General features: G+C 43.6%; 1 protein-coding gene and 1 long non-coding RNA gene across 3 annotated transcripts in view; one reads left to right on the top strand and one right to left on the bottom strand.

The window, feature by feature from the left end:
- Positions 1–4352: 4352 nt before the first annotated feature.
- SOX17 (SRY-box transcription factor 17) lies at positions 4353–6727 on the bottom strand. Its single transcript, XM_024578281.3, has 2 exons — positions 6221–6727; positions 4353–5641 (listed from the first exon to the last, which is right to left on the bottom strand). The coding sequence occupies exons 1-2, from the start codon at positions 6525–6527 to the stop codon at positions 4728–4730; spliced, it is 1221 nt and encodes a 406-aa protein (XP_024434049.3). The 5' UTR covers positions 6528–6727; the 3' UTR covers positions 4353–4727.
- A 2649-nt stretch (positions 6728–9376) lies between these two features.
- The window catches only part of LOC123478467 (uncharacterized), a 28733-nt gene continuing 15553 nt past the window's right edge, over positions 9377–22556 (top strand). The window contains exon 1 of one of the 2 annotated variants that reach the window (XR_006653673.2): positions 9377–9582. This is a non-coding gene — a long non-coding RNA (uncharacterized lncRNA). Of the gene's footprint in view, positions 9976–22556 lie in introns of both variants that reach the window. The other variant, XR_008427558.1, reaches the window with a different exon arrangement.

The following is a 22556-nucleotide window of genomic DNA, read 5'->3' as shown; positions in this document are numbered from 1 at the left end:
TTCACAGCAACAACTGTTCAACACTTGCTGTATACTAGTGCTAAGAAATTTTATGGTGCACTAAGGAGTATTGTTTTACTATTTAAATATTGTTTTATACCGTGCTAAGAATTTTTAACATCCAGGATTTTGAATAAAGCTGTGAGAACTGCCGGCGGTAAGGGTTCTGCACGTGTGTGAGGGCAATGGAGCAAATTGAATTGTTGAGTCACACAAAGTTGCCTAATAATTCAGAAGAAAACACACAGCAATTTCCTCACTGGAATGAAGGTAGAAATAGGAATAAGTGCTACCTGAAGAAAGCTCGATCTGCCCCCAGGCTTATCATGTGGAGGAACAGGAGCCTAACTTTCCTTGTCCTATTACAGATGGGGATGGGTAGGGACATAACTGCCAGGTGAATATTCTGTCAAAAGAAAACACCTTATAAGCTGGAACACTAACTCTATGCTTAAATAAAGACTGTAAAAATCTCTCTCCCTCTCCAGCACTGTCGGAACAAATCAAAGGAGAAAGGGTGGTGGAAAGGAATGTTGAACATCTATAATGTGACAGGCATAGTTCTGAAAATTCAAAATGAAATGGACATTTAAAAATGTTAGATGGAGATGATCTATTTTTGGTTCATAGTATCCCAATCCATTTTCTCTGAATTCCTTTTTGCTTGTACGTGCTTTTTCTGATATCAGCACAAATTTAAAGAGGAAGCTGATATGTTTTGTAGTGTGATTCAAATTAAAGGTAGAGTAATATTCAGAGATAAAAATAATAAATCCAAGATACAGTTTCATTGTGCTATCTCTTAGTAGATTGTATAAGTAACTTACAAGTTTATTTGCAATTTATCAGACACAACATGGTAGCTTTAACAGAGAAGTAGTCAGTGTCTCAGTGGGAAGGAAAACACCCTCTTACTTACTGTTCTGGGTCCCTCAAAGGCGTGTAGACTTTAGCTGACATGGAGAAAGGATATCTCAGCCCTTGAAAGGGCCGGATTCCTATCGCCTGCCACATTACTGAAGTATATCTGAGACAGAGAGATGGTGGGAGGAACGATGTATCCTTTATGTGTTTGTTTCCTAAATAAAACCATTTTTAAAATGAGACAAGTTGAATACTTAAAAACTTACTAGCTGGTATCTGTGGTCACTTCATCTGAGTCTGCTTGAAGAGAGGTTTATGCATTTGGTGATATCACAGAGTCAGCTAACCCGAGTCCAAGTTTTACATTCTGTCCTTTACTTTAAAACTATATTGGTGCCTCTGACAGGCCCTCAAAGTCCCTTTCCATCAGTGCCCATGTTCCTATACTTAAAAATAAAAAAGGGAACCCTGGCCACACCTGGCTGGTGTGGCTCAGTGGATTGAGCACCAGCCTGCAAACCAAAGGGCCACCAATTGACTGCCAGTCAGGGCACATGCCTGGGTTCTGGGCCAGGTCCCCAGTACGGGGTGAGTGAGAGGCAACCACACATTCTCTCCCTCTCTTTCTCCCTCCCTTCCCCTCTCTAAAAATTAATTAATTAATTAATTAAAGAGGGCCATTTAAGAACAATTATTTCAATAAACTTTGTTATATAACAAAACATCCCGAAATTTAAGGTTACAACAACCATCTTCTTTTTTTTTCTTTACTCTCTCCCCACTGTGAATTGCCTGACCTCATCTGGGCATTTATTCTTCTGGCTGCTCTGGAGTTCCAATCAGATGGTGGCAAGTGGACACGCAACAGGTGGGAGTCAGCTGTCAGGAAGGCTGAGCCCTCTCTCCTTTCAGGGAGTCACAGGGCCTCTCTTCTGCAGTGGTGTCCCCACATGGTCTCCCCACCTTGGTAACTGGACCTTTTACACAGTAGCTCAGGGCTCCCGGGAGTACAAGCAACACAATCTGCCTGGCCTTCCTAAGGGTTGGGCCTGGGCTGGCACAGCACCGCTTATACTGCATTCCATTAGGTTAGAGTACCAAGTCCAACCCAGATTCAGTGTGGGAGGAGTTTATTCAAGAATGTAAATACCCAAGGTGTGGTTCATGGGGCCAACCTTGGAGACTACCTACTACTGCCACCACAACTGCACAACACAAAAGACCACACATTCATCTTGGCAGGGCATCATGGGTTTCTTTTACACTTGGAGAGAGGGTCATACAACTCCCCATGGTCCTTAATTCCCATGTCTCAAAAAGGGAGAACTGAATAATATGAGAGAGTTCTAGAGACATCCTTTTGTTTTTTAATATAGGGAAAATGGCTTTTTGTTTTGGTATTTGGTGCCATGCTTCCTAACAAACATTCACCACTGGGGTTTCTAAATCTGGGGCTTCAGATTCCTGCAACATTTGGATGAGTTAAAAGGGGTCGTGAATTGCTTAAAATTAATGAAATGTTGTATATGCGCATGTATGCATGCTTTGGGGGAGGAGACTCCTAGGTTCCCTCCGACCATCATCTAAGGTGAATTCAAATAAGCAAGACATGGAAGAGTGTGCAGAACTCAGTGAGAGCTGCCCTGAATTTTTACCCCTTGGCAAACTTCTCAAGTATTTCAGAAGCAGAAATAGGGAGGAAAGCAATGTTGTCTTTCATGTTTGTTCCCAAAGCAAGACAAATGTAATCACGTTACTGTTACCTGAGATCGCTTCTTCTGAGTCAGAAGAGAAGAAATGAGCTAAATGCTTCTGACCTCCTCCCCCCCAATTATTGGGAAGACTAATTTGTCCTCCACTGGGGTGAAAGGCATTGGGAATGCCTAAATTTTTGACTCTTATTTTCCCACCTGTACCTAGTAAGTACTTAAGAATGTAAAGAACAGGGTTTTTTATTCTTCCCCCTAAGCACCCCTTCTTCTGTTTTCCCTATTTATTTTGTTTAGAGGTAGCAGCCAAGGGTACAACTGAATCTCCTTGGGCCTACCAAGTATGCACTAAAATGCTAAGTGTGATCTGAACTGGCAACTCAGCCTTGAGGAAGTGAGGCCTCTTGGGACATCCTGGGGTAGGAACTCAGGCTGGAAACAGAACCTGTCCCGGGTCAGAGAAAAAGAATGTGGAAAAAAGTAGAGCACTAGAGCCCCCACCCCCACCAAAATACACTTACCTTCCCTTCCTGAAACTTTGTCCTGGACATTCCTAGCATCCAAGAACATTTTCTACAAAGCATACATCCTACAGTTTCTCAAGAGAATCTAGCCAACCATTTCAGCTGAGTATCCCTCTTTAACATGAAAGCTTTAAGCTACCCTCTTACTCCTTTTATCTATAGAAATGTATCAGTACGGAAAATTACATAGTTTCTCACCACCAGGATAGAGTTCTCCCAGTGCCTATGGATTCACCCTGGCCCAAAGGAAAACAGTGAACAAATGTTGTTAGAACTTACAGCACCAAGTTTTCGCCATATGTGGTGGGTGAGGGCTCAGTGTCATCTTTCCTCACTTGCATAGTGGGAAGAATAGTATCTAGGCTCACAGGATTGATCAAGTTTAACTCAGTACAAAATGGCATTGACAAATCACTTGGCACAAGAAGTGCCCACTACAGGTCATCTGTTTCTATTTATGTCTCAGTCTGCACAATGCGATGGAAAGGGACACTGTAATTTATGCTGCGACACATAGCAGTGCTGACCCCCTACTTCACAAGCCTGTGGCCGGGTTTCTTCCCGAGGATGGCAGGACAGTGATGCCTTAGGGCTACAGCAGTTGGATTTGTAAAGCACACTGCACACAAACCAAGAAATGTGAGCAGCCACTCACACAGTTAGCCTGCAATACCAAGATCTCCTGATGAAATTACAGATGCTAAGGTTCATTAAAAGTCAAGGCTAAAGGCACATTTTATTCCTGTGAATCCCTGAAATTATTTTCAACCCAGTAACACTACTTCCCAAGGTGTAGACATGTGAGGATTATCAAAGGCAAGTTCATTGTTGAGAGGGAATATAAACACTATTGGTGAAATACAGATGACAAGAAACAGAAAACCCCAAAGCCTCTTTAAGCACGTCTCAAGATTCAACGAACAACTAGAAAACCAAAATTACTTGACTGTTCTCTTCTGATAGAAGTGACGGAGTAAAATTGAATGTATTTCAAGTGTTAAGATTGACTATTACCTTTTACAGGCTCATTGTAACAGGCTCATTCATGAGGATTTTTTCCTAGCAAAAACCATGATAACAGACTTGGAATCCTAATGTTCATTGAAGTCGCTTAGGTCTACTATTTTAAGAAAATGAGAAATTTACAGGATCTATGCCTTAAATGTCACCGTTAAAAATGTCTAATCTTATTAATACTTAACATCGGTCTCAAAAAAATGGCGTTTCTGACAGAGTCACTAGCAAGTGAGAAGGTAGAAGTCCAGATTTTATTTTTATACGATTGAAAAATCACACCCGAAGAGAAAATTTCTCTGATCAATAAATTTTCAGACAATGGAGCAAGTTGTTCTGGGACATTCAAAACGGGTAAACTTGGAACTTGGAAACGGGCTTTTGACAATGACACTGTGGGAAACAAGTATCTGAAGAAATCTTAAAACAAAACCTCACATTTTTCTCCTCCCAACTGTTCAAGTGGCAGACAAAATAAATTACCATAAATTATATGCCAAGACAACTTAAAAACAAAACAAAACAACACGAGGCTAAGGATTTCCTTAGCTTCTCCGGGAAGTGTGTAACACTGTTTGTGCTTCTGGCCTGCAGGCTGGGTTGAACTGGGAGCCTGTCAAACATCAGGATAGTTGCAGTAATATACCGCAGAGCTGGCATCGGACACCACGGAAGAAATGGCCCCGTGGCTGTCAGGGAGATTCACACTCGAGTCATGTCCCTGGTAAGGGAGGCCCATCTCGGGCTTGCACACATAGTGCAGATACTGTTCAAATTCCGTGCGGTCCACCTCCCCGAGGAGCTCAGCAGGCTGGCCGGTGTCCGCGCCGTCGCGGCAGGACAATGCCTCGGGAGGAGGCGACGGCTGCCCGGGGCCCGGCGGGTGCTGCTGCGGCTGCATCTGGAAGCCGCGCCCGCCCCCGGCCGCGGGCGAGCCCATCGCGCCGTAGTACATGTGCAGGGCGCTGGGGGGCGCCAGGAGGCCGGGCATCGCGGGGCCCGCCGGCTCGGGCCCGAGCCTGGAGTGCACCGGGACGGCGGGCGGCTCCGAGGGCCCCGGGAAGTCCGAGGCCTGAGCGTAGCTGTAGGGCCCGGCAGCCGGACAGTCCCCGGGCAGCGGCGCGGCGAAGAAGGCCGGATCCGGGTCCACACCGTCCAGGGGCGACGTGTCGGGCGTGGGTAGCGGGTAGCCGTCGAGCGGGGGCGCGCCCAGGCCCTGGCAGTCGCGGTAGTGGCCACCCATGTGCGGGGGCAGCAGCGGCGGGCCCGCCGGGAAGCCCTGGTCGGGGAAAGGCAGGCCCAGGCCGTCCATGGCCACGCGGCCGCCCTCGGGGCCCAGCGCGGCCGCCCGCGGCTCCGCCAGGCTGTGCAGGAAGCCGCCCTCCACCCGCTTCAGCCTCTTCACCTGCTTCCGCCGGCGCGGCCGGTACTTGTAGTTGGGGTGGTCCTGCATGTGCTGCACGCGCAGCCGCTCGGCTTCCTCCACGAAGGGCCGCTTCTCCGCCAGAGTGAGCGCTTTCCACGACTTGCCTGCAGCGCCGCGGGAGACGGAGAGGGGCGCGGGGCTTACTGTCGGAGCTCTGGCTCCCAGGCCCCACCTCTCCCCTCCGACCTAGAACCGTGCAACTAGAGGGGGTGAGGAGCCAAGTTAAAAAGTGAAAGTATGGAATTCGGGAGGCGGAGTGGAGTCCCAGCACTTGGGAGACACAAGCGATCTAGGGTCTTTTCGGGGCATCACTCCCTGCTTTTAGCCTCCTAGAAGAGAATTCCTCGCTCGCCCACTCCCGGTCACCCTAAGAACTAAAAACACGTCCCCTACCCTGGAAAGGAGTCGGGGAACCGCCACGACCAACCCAGCTCCGCGCCTGCAGTGCCTTCGCCACCACTGACCCGTGCCCCCGGTCACCCAAACAATTCGGGCACCGACGCCCGAGGCTAAGAAGCTTGTCGGGAGCGTCGGGGCTGCGGGAGCGGGAGAGTAACGGAGGGCCCCCAGGCAGAACGTGGCGGCAGCAGACGCCGGGCCTTGGGCGCAACGCCCGCACCCTTCTAGGCTCCGGGGAGCAGCTCCGCGATTCACGCCACTCGGGTTCGCGAACTCGGACTCACCCAGCATCTTGCTCAACTCGGCGTTGTGCAGGTCGGGGTTCTGCTGCGCGAGGCGTTTGCGCTCGTCCTTAGCCCACACCATGAAGGCGTTCATCGGCCGCCGAATGCGAGACTCGCCCTTGCCCCGGCCCGTGGCCCCGGCCGGCGCCCCGCTGCTCGACGCCGCCTCGCCCTTCACCTTTATGTCCCCGAGGGGACTCAGAGACTCGGCCCAGGGGCAGGGGCCCAGCCCGGCCATCACCGCGGGCAGCGCGCTCCGGGTCTGGCTCTGGTCGTCACTGGCGTACCCCGCATCCGGGCTGCTCATGGCTCTCCAGACCTGCCCCGCGCCCCACAGCCCTCGGCCGGACCCGCCGCCTCCCCCGACCTGGGGGGAGGGGTGAGGAGCGAGGGAGGGCTGGAGATGCCAAACGGGTCGCTCGTCTGTCTCTCGAAGCCTAACCCGCCACCGGCGTTCCGGACCAGTCCCGGCCCACCACGGAGCCAGCGCCCCCGCCGGCCGAGTGACACTGCGGGCACCTCTGGGCCGCTGGGCCTTTTCTGCTCGACTGCGGCCAATAGAGCAGCGGGGGCGGGCCGGGCCAGAGTCCTGAGGCCAACGCCCAGCCCGCCGTCCGCGTCCCCAGTCCAAGCTCTGTCCCACGCCCGCCCTTTTCCCCTCCCCTGTCCGCGCACCCACGGCTACACCTGCCGGCGCGAAAACTTGGCTGGAACCGGACTCCGGCTCCACGTCCTCTCGGACCGGGAAGAAGGACCCCTGAGAAACCTAGGGTGTTGGATAGAAGTAATTGAGTACGGTAGTTCGGATCAACACACTAAGCATCCACCCTATTACAGGAGCTAAAGGTGTTTCAGTGGTGGGTGACCTAGTTTAGATCAAGGAACGCCACGGGCGTGTTCTTCAAATGTATTTTATCGAATGCAATAGACACTATTGATAATAAATAAAAGATTCTCTCCCCCAAGGACTCAACTTGCTTGTTGTATCATATTCAAAATGAATGTCCGAGGTAAATTATAATTTCTAAACAAGGTTAAATATGGAATGACGTTCTGTAGCCATTCCTGAAGAATTTAAAGCCTTTGTGCAACAACAAGAACTAACCACTGAAAATCTGTACATGAATGCATAGTAAGCAAAGTTTTCTCACATGTGTTCAGTAAAACGAGCAAGACCTAGTTCTGAATTCTAACATGCGATTACAAACAGCAACATTTATCTAAATACCCATCCATTAGGAAAAACAGCAACCCTTTTGAGCAGCAAAATAACTATAGCTTTTAGGCACAGTTTAAGGTGGTTATCCTGACAAATATTTAGGGATTCCTATATGCTTCTTCAGACTGAAATGAAAATCTGAACGACTGTTACATTTGTGCTTAAATCTGAGAAAATTTTTCATATGTGGCACAGCATGTCACACATTGTTCGTGGAGCTGTCCCAACAGCAAATTACCCTTATAACACCCCAAGGTAAACGCAGGATATTGTACAAGAGAGGAAACAGGTACAGAGAGGTTGAGGAACTTGCCAGAGATCACAGCACTGAGGAATGGAGTCTCTCTCTGGTAGTGTGCCTTCAAACTTGGAACTCTTAATCATTAAGTTGTTGTGTTTGTGTATTTGTGTTGTTTTCTAAGGCAACGAAGGCAGTCATTTCTGCATAATTAGATACTGTTACAAAGAAACCAATGCATCCCATCTCCAGAACATATTTTCTTTGTTTACTTTGAGGGGGTGATGAAAAACCAAGGCTTATACGGGGGATCTGGGAGGTAAATGTTGCAACTTTTTGGTGGTATTACAATGACAAAGTAATGTCAGTCCTGCTTATTCATGGCATCCATAAAAATAAAGAAAAAGAGTTTTGGAAATGGCTGGCCTTCAGTTTCTCTGATATTGCCATTTCTCCAAAGAACTACACGCTTGTTTTTTTTTAAACCAGCTTTAACCGTGTGAGGATCTGTGAAATAGTTGCCAGCCTTCATTCAGGGGAAAAGTTGAGAAAGTGGTTGTAGTTTCTGAACCTCTCCTGTTCAGACAAGAAAAAAAACTTTAATCTGCTTAAGGAAATCTTAGAGAGGTGATGGTGGCTTTGGATCAGTAGATCTTAAACAAATTTAACTTGATTATGTACTTTTCCTTTAAAGCTTTTTTTTTTTCCTGAAAAAGGGGGCTGAAAAATTAAGCATAATTGCATTGCAAGTGGTTATATAAGTAAGGAAACTATAGGAGTAGAGAGAACAAATTAATCTCCTAGTGCCTTGATCCTTGATGTATTCTTGGCGATCTTCTCTAACTTTTCTGGATAGTAATAAATGCCTTTTTAAATATCTTAGTGTAGAGTTTTCTATTAGCACAAACGTTTTTATTAAGTAATATTTTCTTAGAATAAAGATCGAACACTAAACAAAAACAATGCCAATTCCAGAATCCATTTTATCTGCTTAATCTGTTTGACTAATTCTGTAAAAAATAAAATAGAAAACAATCTAGGTGTGAATCAAAGAAAATGTATATGCACCTATTTGCCCTTGTACACTTTCTTAATCCTGGCGTCTGCTTCGTAGCCCGGTGGCACACAGATGTGCCAAGAGAGCTGAGAAACTGATGGGGAAGAAAAGCTGGGGTTCCCATTATTTCCTGCACTTCTTGCTGAGGACTCGCTACTGATTTTTGTTGGGTAAGATTACTGGGAAACCTGGGGAGAGCACTGCATCTACGCAGTTGGAGCGTCAAGTTTTAGAGCCCCTCCCCCTTATGACAGTTTCCCAGGGAGTTATATGCAGCAATTTACTTATTGTTACCAGGAAGGAATTATGGTGCCTTTTCAAGACTAGTCCATTTTACATACTGTTACCTAGATCTAATTTCTTGTAGTGATCATTCATTCATCATCTATTTAGGGGGGAGAATGCTGTGGGCTGCAGCGCCGCAAACCAGTTCCAGTGTGTGGACTCTTTATTTCGGTCTCTTTACTAAACACGGTGTTGGAAGTGGAGCTCAGGACGTTATCGGAGCCAGCCACAAATGCCACATGAAAAGCGGCAAACATCCGGAGTGGCTTCCTGCAAGCCTTGCTTTTCTCAACACGAGAGATTCAGGGGGGGTGGAGCGGGGGGTTGAGGTAGCGGGTGATACAAGCAACTTTCACAAGAGCCTTGTACACCCGATCGCGTAGCCGTCCGGATTCGCATTGCACAGTCCAGGATCTCTGGGCTCCAGGCTACTACTGATCGTATTCAAGGTCGCCAGGCCAGACCCAAGGCTTGAAAGGCTGGGTGAGGAAACGTCTAGCGCACAAGAAGCTGTGCCCGTTACCGCTTAGGACCTTTGGCCAGCAAGCGCAGAAATTACCCTGGTAGGTGACGAGCTGTGGCTCAGACCAAAGTCACAACCGCGCTTTTCCCAGGCCCCTGCGTGACCAGGCAAAGGCTGGATGATTTCCTGCAGGCGTTTGTTTTTTCGATGCTCAGGAAGCAGGAGCCGGATGAAGGACACTCAAGTCCACAGGGAAGGCCGAGGGCACCCAGATAGATGCAGGCTGGCCCTAGAGAGCAAGTCCGTGGGGGCGGGGAAGGGAGTGCGCGCCGCAAACTCCGGAGAAACGCCGGACGGCCCGCAGCAGAATAGACAATTGTGTCTCTAGGACAAAGAACAACAATAGGGTCTTCACAAGTATAAATCGCGCGCCCTCGGCGGCCTCCGGGAGCGAAGCGGGAGGCAGTGCCCGGCCGGGCTCCGCTACTCTCAGGTAGGGCCGCGCAGCTGGGCGCCGCCAATTCGCACCGCGCACCGGGGGGCCGACTGGGCGGCGGCGCTGCGTCTCCTGATCCCTTTCTCGCTCCTCCCAGTCCCTGAGCCGGCGGGTGTTCTAAGGGTCGGAGCTGCCAGGTCGAAGGTCGCGGGCGGAATGGGAGAGGTGGGGAGGAAGGAGTGGTCGCGGAGATAGCGACCTTCCGCTCGGCGGCCGCCGCGGCGCTGCACCCCCCACCCCACGCCGGGAAGCCACGCAGGGTCCGAGCCCCGCGTCCCGCGCTCCTCGCGCCTCGACCCTGCCCCTCTGCAGCTGCTGCTTCTCCATCCGAGGCTGAAAAAGGGCCACGGCGAGCTGGGCGTTGGGGGCGCTTGTTGCGAAACAGGGTGAGAGACGTGGTTGCATTTTCACTCCCTCTCCCACTCTCTCCGCCCGCATTCCTCCACAGGCCACCGACTCCTCCAGGTAGCCCCCAAACCCTGCCCTGGCAGCCGGCGACTCCTCGACCGTAACCTTGTTCCCGCTTGGCTCCGCCTGGGGTTTGCACAGGCGAAGCAGGAAATGTGCTGTTCCCGGTCCACTTTCCTGCTCAGAAACTCGTCCGCGGGAGTGTTTCGTACACACCCGCCCCACAGCCCCGGCTGTGGTCCCTGGTAGCAATGTGTGCTCCTTCCCTTAATTTTCTGGCTTAGGGCACCTCAGACTCCCGGGGTAGCGGAGCCTTGCGGGTAAGGGAGAGGCAGCCAGCTCATTCCCTGAGACAATTTACACGCACAGCCCACACCGTCCTGCCCGCTCCCTTCACAGATGCCTCTCTACTTGAACGTGAATTTCAATAGCGCCATGGCGTCCGTGCATCCACTCCTGCTGACCCCCTCCTCCCACCTTATTCACACCCTCGAGTAGCCCCAGGCTTTCGTTGTCGAGTTGTATCTTCAACCGACCAGACGGCCTTATCAGCAGCAGCATATCCACTTGCACTCCCACCCAAAAGAGAGCAGACACGGCCCCTGCCTCGGAGGAATGTGCAATGCAGTCATTAGTCTTCCTCCCTGATTTGTTCACTTCCAACCGGGTGTTCTAAGGGCCTGTTGTAGCGTAATAATTTTTCCTGGCATGTAAAGGCGATGCTGATATCAGTCTGCCAAGCGGTTTGAGATATTTTCTCTAGTAGAGGTAATAGGTTGTCTTTCCACCCCCCAAACTCTGGCTTGCCAAGTTTCCCAACCCAGCAGGGCTGGATTTTGTCAGGTGTTGGTTGAGGCAAGGTGTGCACTCGGGGACCATGAAAGTGATCAAAGTTAATAGATCACAGGGCAGACCGCTCCCGGCAGCTCGGTGCTGCTCTAACCACAAGCGTATCAGATCGGATTTTGAAACAGTACCTCAGTCGGCTTCCACATTTTCTAAAGAGAAGAGAAGATACAGAAATCTTTACTGGATTCCTTTGCAGTCAGTCTTCAGCTGACCTCCATTACCCGAATTTTCTTCCCTGTCCATTTTTTGGACCTTATGGACAACTTTGTAAATACTCTTTAAGAGTAGCACAAAGACTTTGGTTTGTGTCATCTTTATATCCCTAGAGCAGTCCTTGTAGATACTATAACAGTTGCCCTTTCAGATCAAGTGATAGGGTCGTCTCCCTTCAAGGCAATGCACTAAAAATTATCTCTATCAACCTCAGCAAAGACTCAGTTTTCACCCCAGACACATCTGTGCCGGCGATGTGGTCATCTGACTTCAGGCTTGTACTTGCTCTCTCACCCTGTCCTTCACCAGGAGTTCAGTCTCCAATCATTAGGCACCTGAAATCCCACCACTTCTGAGGATTAATCCAAGTCCTATTGCTTTTCTGAACTCATTAAACATGAAAGTCCAGGCCAAGAATCTACATGATGGAAAATTTTACATGTGTATATAATGCATAAGCAAATTTCTATTTTGGGGTGATTTTTTTATTGATGAGAGAGAGAGAGAGAGAGAGAGAGAGAGAGAGAGAGAGAGAGAGAGAGAAGAAACATTTGTTCCATGTATTTATATACATTCATTGGTTGATTCGTGCATGGACTTTGACCCGGGATCAAACTGCATCCTTGTCATATCCAGATGATGTTCTAACTAACTGAAGTACTTGGCCAGGATTCTTTGGGGGATTTTTAAAAACCAGAAGTTGTAGTATTAATGTCCTTGTAACCATAGAGTATAGTTTACAAAGCAGTTTCACGTACCTTAATTCATCTCATCCTCACGACAGCCCTGGAGGTAGGCAGCCTTTGTTATTATCCTCAATTTTTAGAAGAGGAGATTGAGACTGAACAAGATTGATGACTTGCTCAAGGTCACATGACACAGATGCTTGGACCACTTGTTTGCTCTTGCTGGTAACAGTGGAGGGTCCTATTTTGAATTTATTTCCATACCCTCTATAGCTAATGAAGGACCTGCTGGAATTTGTAGGGACTAAGCAAAGACAGAGATAGGTAGAGATGGATTAAGGATGCTGGGCACAAAATTTCTAGTGTTGTCCCTAACCAGGTCATTATATCATATTTAACAGCAACGATGTGGGGCTGTAACAAGAAAGCATTTTCATTTAGGAGATCTACAATTAGACATTTTTATTACATCACATAATTTAAGCCCTAGATGACATTTCAGTTGAGTATTATTTCATATAAATAAATTCTAATTCAGCTAAAAACAACCAGTTCAAAATTATGTGGGCAGAAAGTTCAAATAAAAGGAAGTTGAGGTTTCCACAGCTCTGTCCCTATACTTCACACTCATTCAGACTGAAAGAGATTGTTAAACTATACTGAATTGTTGTGGTCTCATCGCATGTGTAAGGTCTATTGATGTTGGTCCCCTCTAGACTTACTGCTGCCCGAGTCTTTCAGGCACAAAAACACACATAGCAGATAGGTAAATGTTCTCCATTCTTACTGTTGTTCGGAAGAGAAATGGGTGGCAAACATTATCAATTCTATTTCACAAAGTGGGAAATTAAGGCATGGAGCAATTGGTAACTTGTTTAGTGCTTCTAAATCAGTCTAAGAGACAAGATAATAATCTATTCATTTAATCAACAGATAATTCCCCAGCTTCTTTCTATAAGCCTGAGGCTCCATGAAGCATGGTACATTACTTATGAGCACAAATTTGAAAATTGAACTGCTCGGAGTTGAATCCTAGTTGTATAGATGACTAGCTGTGCATCCTTGAACATACTATGTAACTTCTCCGTATCCCCCTGTGTAAAGTGGAGGATAATTATAGTAATGATCTCAGAGAGCTTTATGAGGATAAAATGAGTTAATTGTTCATGAACTGCTTAGAATAGGGACTGGCACAAAGTAAGTTCTACATAGGTGTTTAATAATAAAGTAAAATTTAAATTAATGCATGTTAGCATCTGAAGATATGTCGGATGAGTAAATAAGAAAAAGGTACCTTAGTACTGAAGATAAATGCATTGTAACAATTAAACAAATGTTCTCAAAAATTAATGAAATTTCATAATATTGTGGCTTCTATGATAACTAGTAATAACTACTGTTGTCATGCTTTAAACAAACTTGTTTCATGCATTGACAAAAGCTTTTAGACAGGTCTATAAACTGTTGTGTATTTTCTAATTGCATTTGAGTGTGAACATTTTTACTTTCTTGGTAGAAATTCTTTGTATTATGCATTTCAGCCTTTTAAAACTCTGTTAAGACTGGCAAGGAATAACTACCCAGAATGTAAAACATTCAGTATTACATTAGAAAACCTTCACAATGCAGAGACCCCTTGCAATCAGCACTTACCTGGGTAGGACTAGATTCTTTTCCTAAAGGCACAGAGACAAAGTTTAATTTTGACACTATGTCTGGTACACATGTATTTAAAGGAAGAGTAACCCAAGATGTACAAACCTTGCCTACATCTTTCAGTGTAGTATAAGGATAAGATTCTAAATTCTAGTCTTGGTTGTTCAATAACTTGCTACCAAGCAAACTGTAGTCACTTAAATTGCCTCATCCTTTTAAAAAATGATTTTCTTATAGAAGGAAGGGAAAAAGACCTAAAAGACCTAATCTCTTCCTAACTTTTCCAGATAAAGAAGTGAACAAATAATCACAAAGACTTTTGCAAGGTAAAAGCACTGAGTAAAAGTGTGCTAGTGTGTGTGTAAGTTTGTGTCTGCGCATGTCTGGGTATATATGCATTTAAAGGAGGTTTTTTGTACTAAAAAATAGCAAATTAAGATAAAATGAAAGTAGGGATTGTAAAGAAGACGGTGCTGCTTTGAGTTATAATGGAATGCTGCTGTTTTTAAAGGTTTTATTTATCTTTACAGAGAGGGGAAGGGAGGGAAAAACAGAGGGAGAGACACATGCGGGCCTTTCATACCTGGCCCGCAACCCAGGCATGTGCCTTGACCAGCGATCGAACCAGTGACCCTTTGATTCGCAGGCTGGCACTCAATCCACCGAGTCACACCAGCCAGGGCAATGCTGCTGTTTTTGAAGCAAAGTTTTTTTTTTTTCTTTTAATTACTGCCCAGAAGTTTCCACCTTTAATCCAGGGCAAAACAATTTTATTTTTTATTAACTAAGACTATGAATTTATTGGATAGACATTATTTTAGTAAAGCTAATAAATTATTTCAGTGGTCAATTTAAAACTAGAATTTGAAGAGCAAAGGACCACTCTTCTTTGTGACACTTTCTTATTATGTAACACTTTCCTGGAACTCACTTGACATTTAGGGAATCCTGGGGCTGAAAAGACTGCATAACCCACTCCCTGCTTTTAAGTTCTATAAAATTATTCCAGCATGAGTTTGAGAACATGGAAATGTTTTTCATAGGAAAATCATATATTAAACTGATATATGAAAACACTCGTTACTTACATGACTATATAAAGACACAGGTATTCTTATTAAATCATTTATTTTGAAATAATTGCAAACTTACAAGAAAGTTGCAAGAATAGTATACTCTGTCACCTTCACTGAGACTCTTTAAGTTGTTAGTGCTTTATAATTTTTGCTCCATCTCTATCTAAACAATTTTTTTTATTCAGATAGAGATGCTCTATCCCACATTTGCTCTATCTCATTCTAAAAATATGTAAATGTATAGAACAATATAAATATATGGCACTAATATATACTACATATATTAATTATATAACATTAACATATACAATACATTATAGATACTACATAAATACATAATATATCAATATCTACGTTCATATCAAAACATGCATGGATGTATGTTATATGTCATTAGTCTTTTTTTGAACCATTTGAGAGCAAGTTGGGTCATGATGTTCCACTCACTCTAAATACTCCATGTGACACTCTCTCGTATAACCGCCAAATAACCAAACAAATCAGGAAATTAACATTACTACCACACATCACTACTGCCTAAGCCACATGCCCAATTCAAATTTTGCAAATTGCTCCAGCAAACTCTTTTTTTTCTTTCTGGTCCAACATTGGATCCATGCTCATACCTTGCATTTATCTATTACGTCTCTTCAGGCGTCCATCTGGAACAGTTTTTCATTTTTCCCTGTCTCTTCTAACCTCTATCATTTTTAAAAGAGTACAAGACTTTTATTCCAAATGATGTCCCAAACCAGGTTTGTCTGATATTGGTTCATGCATTCTTGGCAGGAAAATTACAGAAATGGTGAGGTGCTCTTCTTGGGGCATGACAAGGGAAGCCAGATGTCAGCCCTTATCACTGATAAATTAATATTGATTGCTTGATCAAGTTAATATCTGCCTTTTCTCCCTATGCAATTGATCAGTACTTTTTGTAAGGAGAACTTTGTCCTTACGCTAAGATCTACTCCTTATCAAACCTCCACTCACCTGCCTTGGCATCTGCTGAGATGGGTGACAAACGGTGGTTTTCTACTCCAGTCACTACTTCTATATTTATTTATACATTGTACTATATGGGAGTTGTTCCTTCTTTTATTTACTCACTTATTTATTTATATTAGTATAGACTCATGGATTTCTTCTTTAATTCATAGTTTGTCATGTTTAACGAATGCTGTTTGTTTGGGTGCCTACGTTATTGCAGATTTAGCCAGAAGGACACCTTCCAAGCTGGTTCCTGTATCCTTTTGATCTGTCCTAATCATTCTTTGAACATTTCCTTACTTTTGGGCATTAACGAGATATTCCAGGCTCATTTGTATTATTTATGCCTCAGACCTGATTCAGTCATTTCTCCAAGGAGTCAAAAAGATCTTTTAGTGACGGATGACACTTAGAAACCAAGATCTGGGTTCCCATCAATATTGGGGTATCATCACTTCTAGACACTCTCAGCAGACGGAGCTAGGAAACATATGCATGCATGTACATATATACACCTACATCTACAACTATTTCTACATTTACCTCTAAAAACTATTAAAACTTTGAGTTAATTGACAGTACCTTCAATTCCAATATCTCATGCTCTTGCTAGCCTTCTCCCTTTTCATATTTGCAAATCTCTTTTCTGACAGTAAGAAACCTGGCTCCCGTTACCCTCACTATATCTACATATTTGCTCACTGTAATCAATCTCCCAGCTACTCGGTCTGCCTTCTCTTGGACCCCCTGTTCTGGGCTTCCAGGCACGCTACTAGCTCTGTGCAAATCTCCCCTAGCACTCCACGTTTCTCAAGTTTGGAAGAAAGAAAAGGAAATAGTTACTTGTTTAAACTTATTTTAAAATTATTTAAGTTAAACATGTGACCGTAAAGTAAAATTCAAAGTTTTCTTCTTCACTGTCTTTACTTACTAAAGACACCCTCAGGAATAAATTAAAAACAAAATCACAAGGCATTGTTTTTGTTTGTTTTATATTGGATTGCCTATACAATCCAATACAAAAGAGAGAATATAAAATTGTACTTTTAAAACCAAAAAAATGTTCCTTGGGTTTCAGTGATGACTAAAGCAAAACTAGAGATTGACTTGACCTAGTAGGACTTCTTTTACTAAAGATATAAGGCAGAAAGAGGAATAAGTATGAAATAATATTTTCCACAAGTTAATGGAATTTGTGGCAGCTTTGAGGAAATACTTCATAAATATATTGCTTCTCCCCTCTGTCAGACACACCCACACACACATTGCTCTCCATGATTGTAAACAACAAAAAAATAATGCATAACAAATCAGATTTCATGACCTGCCCAAGTGCAGAGGTTAACCAACCGAATTTATACTGCTTCTATGCATGATTGAATTCCCATGAGTCATTTTCATCTTCAGCATGAGAGAAAAAGAAAGTTCAATGGAAATATGTTAAAATGAAGACCAACCACTGAGCCTCCAAATCTGGCTGAGTTCCTCCCTGAGCTGCATTGCATCTTGCGTGAGTGCTGTCTCTCAGCATAGCTCGGGAAATGCACTGCTGGCAGCCTCTGCAACCCCAACAGTGAGCAGATTCAAGTTCAGCTGCAACAGACAGCCAAGGGCCCATCACAGGCTCTTCTCTCCTTGGCACATCTTTTCTCCCTTTGCAAAACTAGAGGAGAAAAATCTTACTGGTTCCTTATTACAGGAAGGTGATGATAAAAAAAATCCCAGAGCTAGAAGGAGCAGCTTCTGGTTAAGCAAAGGTTATAAGCATGAATGATTTAACAAATATTAATCATACATATATCCATCAACTGATATGATCATTGTATATAGTAAAACTTAAAAACAGATCTAATAGATCAATTTGGTCTTAGAATTGTTTGAATTGAAGCTTTAATTTTTGAGCAGATTAAGTGTTCATTAGTTGAAGGGCTTATGCTAATTTGATTTTGCCAATACTTATTTTATTCTATCTAACAAATGAATTATAATAGCTATCTATAAAGATAATTAATGTAAATACTTTTCAACACTTTTGCCTAGCATTTGATTTGGATATATTTTAATAGTGAACATTTCTGATGCACACACATAACACATAATCACCAATTCTATTTCAAACATATGCAAATGTTTTATCCATTATGGTAATGTATGTGATCCCATATAAACTGGCTCTTTTCTATCTCTATACCGCCATCTCTCACTGTTCTCTGCCTCCATTGCTATGTTTTAGCCAACTGGCCTCTGGCTAAAACAGGCCAAGCTCTTTCCCCTGCAAAGTCTGTGTTCTCTTCCTTCTGCATGGAACCAATGCCCCCAATATTTTTTATGGCCAGCTCCCTCATTCAATGACCCCTGCTCTGAAAGACTGTCCTACCTGAAATAGCTAATGTCTGCTACCTCCCCCACAAATTTGTCACACTCTGGTCTCTCACCTGCTTCATAATTTCTTAAAGCACTCATTATTAGCAGTCACCCTATTTTATATTTGTTTATTGTCCATCCCTGTCCCCATTAAGTGCTAGCTTCCTGAGATATTTTCTGTGATGTGCATTGCTGTTTCTCTGTGCCCAGAACAGTTAGTGATTGGCACATCATGTGAGCTCAACAAGACTGGTTGAATGAATGAAATATTGCCAGAGACTGAGCTCATTAAAGGTTTTTTTCCTATGCTCTCAGTTGAACCAAGAGTGGGGACACTTTTGGCTGCTGGTTATTTGTTTACTATGCATTTTCATGTCTTTTTTTTAAAGAGCTTTTATTGCTTTTATTGAAGCTTCATTATGTCGCTTTAAGAGGAGAAATGTTCCCTATGGACATGTATTTCATTAACAGTGTTACCTCACAAAGTAAGAACTTCCAAAAGAAGGGTGCTGGTTATAAGAGCCTCTAAATAATTTTGACTGATTAGGTATCTTAATCCAGTTGCCAGTTAATTGTGTTTGTCTGTGATTAAGAATATGATTTTCACCTGTTCTCCCTCTACAATCTCCCTGTGTTTGGAGAGAGCCAATCTTCCTGCCCACTCATATCTACCGACAGCTCTTTGAAGGTGTTTGCTGAGGGGATGAGACCACAGCTATCAGCTGGAGCCGGGAGTTGGGAAGAAGGAATCTCTGTCAGGCCACCTGCAGGTTGACTAAGAAAGATGCCTACACCCATAGCAAACAACAGGAGATCGGAGGCCAGGCGCCCCAGCTTCTTCCTCTGCTCCTGCCACCTCCCCTCCCAGGTCTCTATTTCTAGGGAGAAAATGACTCCTAAATGACAAATTGAAATGCTCATAAAAATGAAATGTTCTTTAAAGCAGGGATTCTCAAACAATCTGTGGGGAAAGATCAGATTTTTCTTTTTTTCCCAGCCTGTCACACATTGAAACTTTTAAAATAACAACAAAAACAACAAAAAAACCCATCCCTTAATCACTGGAAAAATAAAATGAAGTTTATTTTTTGTATTTTGTGCAAAATACAAGCTTCCATTTTTTATAAGGTTCAGCAGACATCAGATTACTCTCAAATTGCTACCAAAGTTCCAACCTGTTTATTTGCAGTTTCTCTACCTCCCCTGCAGGCCAGGCACCTCACAGGGTGCAGACCTCAGGTCTCAGCCTCCCACAGGAAGACTAGAACCTTAAAACAGCAGCCCTATTCTCATTTTGATATTTTAGGGTTTTAGTCATTATTTTTTTTTGTAAAGGAGATATCAAACTGATCATAAGTGATATTAGATGAAAACGTGTGCTATTAACGAACAGTCAACAATAAGCCATTTACTGACAGTATTTACTGTTGAATAATGAGGTTATCTGTGGGACAGGCAGAGCCAGCTGGCGTGTGGTGTGTGGAGATAGCAATGCATCCAGCTCCTCTGCTGGGATTTGGTGTAGGTATGGAAGGAGAAAGGGTTGGAAAGCAACCTTGGTGGCAAAGAAGAAAGGGGGAATTAGACCTTTTAGATTACCGGTATCTTCCAATAACCTGCTTTTAAGGCATGGATTTGAATTCTTTCTTTTGGTGCCCCAAACTGAATCCTATATTATTAACCATAGCTTCCCCTACACATTATATATATGTATGTATAAATTGGGAGGGTCAGATACCAGAAGCCAAAGTAAAGGGATGCAGGCCTTTACCTGAAGCCCTTAGAGCACTTAAGTGTGCTGCTCCTGTACATAGTGTGGGCTCGCTCCAGGTGCCTTTCGTCTTTCTAACCGATCAGGCTTTTTGGCCCAACTCTCCTCACACCATCCCCCAAGTGTACTAATTTGTAAGTATACTCGGAATTCTGGCAGTCAAAAATTCCTTTACTTCCTCTCTTCCTTTTGTTTCCATCATCATCAAAGAAGAGCTGTGGTTGCAAGTTTCTGTATATGGGAAATATTTCCATATAATAAAATACTAATTTGTTTGGTATTACTTATATATTATTACCATGCAAAGACTTTTCTTTACACAGAGGGTTTTAAATTGTTAATTGATGAGAAATTGTATTTTCGAGGCATATACTTGAACTGTTTACCCACAGTTGCTTTCATTCTAAATCTCAATTCTCAATATTCTTTTTAAAAAATTTTTTATTGTTATTCAATTCAATTCTCCATATTCTCAAAGATGCTTAAATTGTCTAGTCATTTACCATATTTTTCAGACTATAAGATGCACCCCCCCAAATTTGGGAGGAAAATGGGGGGTGTGTCTTAGTCCGAATAGTTGGAATGTAGCTTACATTTACATTGGTGAAATATTATTAAATATTTTACCACGTTTTTTGCTTCAAAATTTTTTTTCTTATTTTCCTCCTCTAAAACCTAGGTGCATCCTATGGTCCGAAAAATATGGTACTCGGTTTTAAATTTCTTTATAAACAGCTTTCTTGACCTCAAATAATCTTTAAACTATCTTACTTTACTATTTCACATATCTGTAGGTTTTCTCTGTCAGGAATTAATAAATGTCTTCATGTTTTTAGAACAAGAACTTCCTTAAGGAGATGTAAAATTGTGATTAAGGAGATGTCAAATTGCTACAATATGGAGTAATACACAAAGGAGAAAAATGATTTGTTTTATAGATTTATTTCCAGATTAATGAACTTGCACAATACATCTTATGTGGTACGTTGGTTTGTTTTTTAAAAGTTCGTATTCATTTTTAAAGATATGAATTTAGAAAGTAATTTGTAGTTTTGCAAAATCTAATGATTAATATTTATACAGTACTTTGCAAAGTATTTTATATACATATTTCAATTTAATCTTCAAAGTGGCCCTATTAGCTAGATGATTTTACTGTTTCCTTTTATTTTCCACAAGAGGAAAATGAAGTTCAGAAAGATGAAATGACTCACCAGAGTCACAAGTCTAGGAAGGATTGGATTCTTTGATTCCACAATGTGCTTTTTCTACTGTTCCATGTTTTTACCATGGCTTCATAGATGCAAAAAGGCTGATTCTACCGTCTTCTAATTAGCCACTGTATTACTGCTCTACTCCTTGAAAGACTCCAGTTTTCTTAGGTTACTATGAACATTCCAGCCTGGCTTGAATTTAGGACAATGTGCTCTTCATTCAACATTTTTGCAGTGATATTTTCCACGTCCATAGACTAAGCTTGGATAATGAACATGGCAACACAGTATCCTAGATTTAGTTTAGTATTATAAATTCCTAGGAGAGCATACTCCAAACAGTTTCCCAGGCTCCTCCCAACAGATTCTACTCAATCTGTAGAGGGCCCTGGGAATCTGTATTGTAAGCATCTTAGTGGTTCTGGAAAATATCACTTTAACATATTAAAAGGAGTAAACTATTGATTATACATAATAGAATTGTTGCAAAATAGACAAAAACTGTAATGTTTGCCAGTTCAAATTTAGAGTACCCTGGATGCTATTATTCCTACAAAACTAGGGACCCCAAGAAAGGAAATACCTATCAAGAAGTGCTCCTGGTGGCTAACTTGGCTCCGATTTTTTTTTCCTAGAGAGAGAGAAAGCTAGAGAGGGAGCAACACTGATGTTTCAGTGTGAGAGAGAAACATCAATCTGTTCCCTCCAGTAAGCACCTGGACCAGGGATTGAACCCCAAACCTAGGTAATGTGCCTTGACTGGGGATCGAACTGCAGTCTGTACAGGATGATGCTCCAAACACCTGACCCACCCGGCCAGGGCTAACTGGGCTCCAGTTTCAAAGCAGATCCTAGCCCTGACCAGTGTGGCACAGTTGTTTGGGTGTCCTTGTGCAAAGCAAAAGGTCCAGGATTTGATTCCCAGTCAGGTCACATGCCTGGTTGCAGGTTTTGTCCCAGGTAGGAGCACGTGTGAGGGGCAGCCAATGGGTGTTTCATTCTGTTTCCCTCCCTCTCTTTCTCTCTCCCTTCCTCTCTCTCTAAAAGTTAATGAATAAAATTTAAAAACAGGGTTGGGGGTCGGAAAAAAGTAGCGCCTAGCAGCTGTTTTTTTCAACAGGGGCCTCTCATGCAAACCACACTTTAGGGAAAAGCCTGCACAGAACTGCTCACCTGCACTAGCACCTGCTCTCTGAGCCAGACCTTATAAAGGAGTTCCTTTAATTGTATTTCAACCAGTAGGACTGAGACTTTCCCCATTGGATCACGGATCACTGCTGTGAAACTATATCATCCCCTGTTAGCACCTTCACTGACCAATCAAAGCAACTCTATTCTGATCAATCAGGACAGT

The sequence above is a fragment of the Desmodus rotundus genome, chromosome 8, assembly GCF_022682495.2.
Source record: "Desmodus rotundus isolate HL8 chromosome 8, HLdesRot8A.1, whole genome shotgun sequence".
Lineage (NCBI taxonomy): Eukaryota > Metazoa > Chordata > Mammalia > Chiroptera > Phyllostomidae > Desmodus > Desmodus rotundus.
The sequence above is the reverse complement of the archived record's forward strand: the minus strand, read 5'-3'. Positions and strand labels throughout refer to the sequence as shown.

Bases quoted from the DNA above. Each gene is read 5' to 3' on its own strand.
- SOX17 (XM_024578281.3), bottom strand. From the start codon at position 6,527: ATGAGCAGCCCGGATGCGGGGTACGCCAGTGACGACCAGAGCCAGACC. The intron at 5,642-6,220 runs GTGAGTCCGAGT...GCGGCGCTGCAG, and splicing joins CGAGTTGAGCAAGATGCTGG to GCAAGTCGTGGAAAGCGCTC.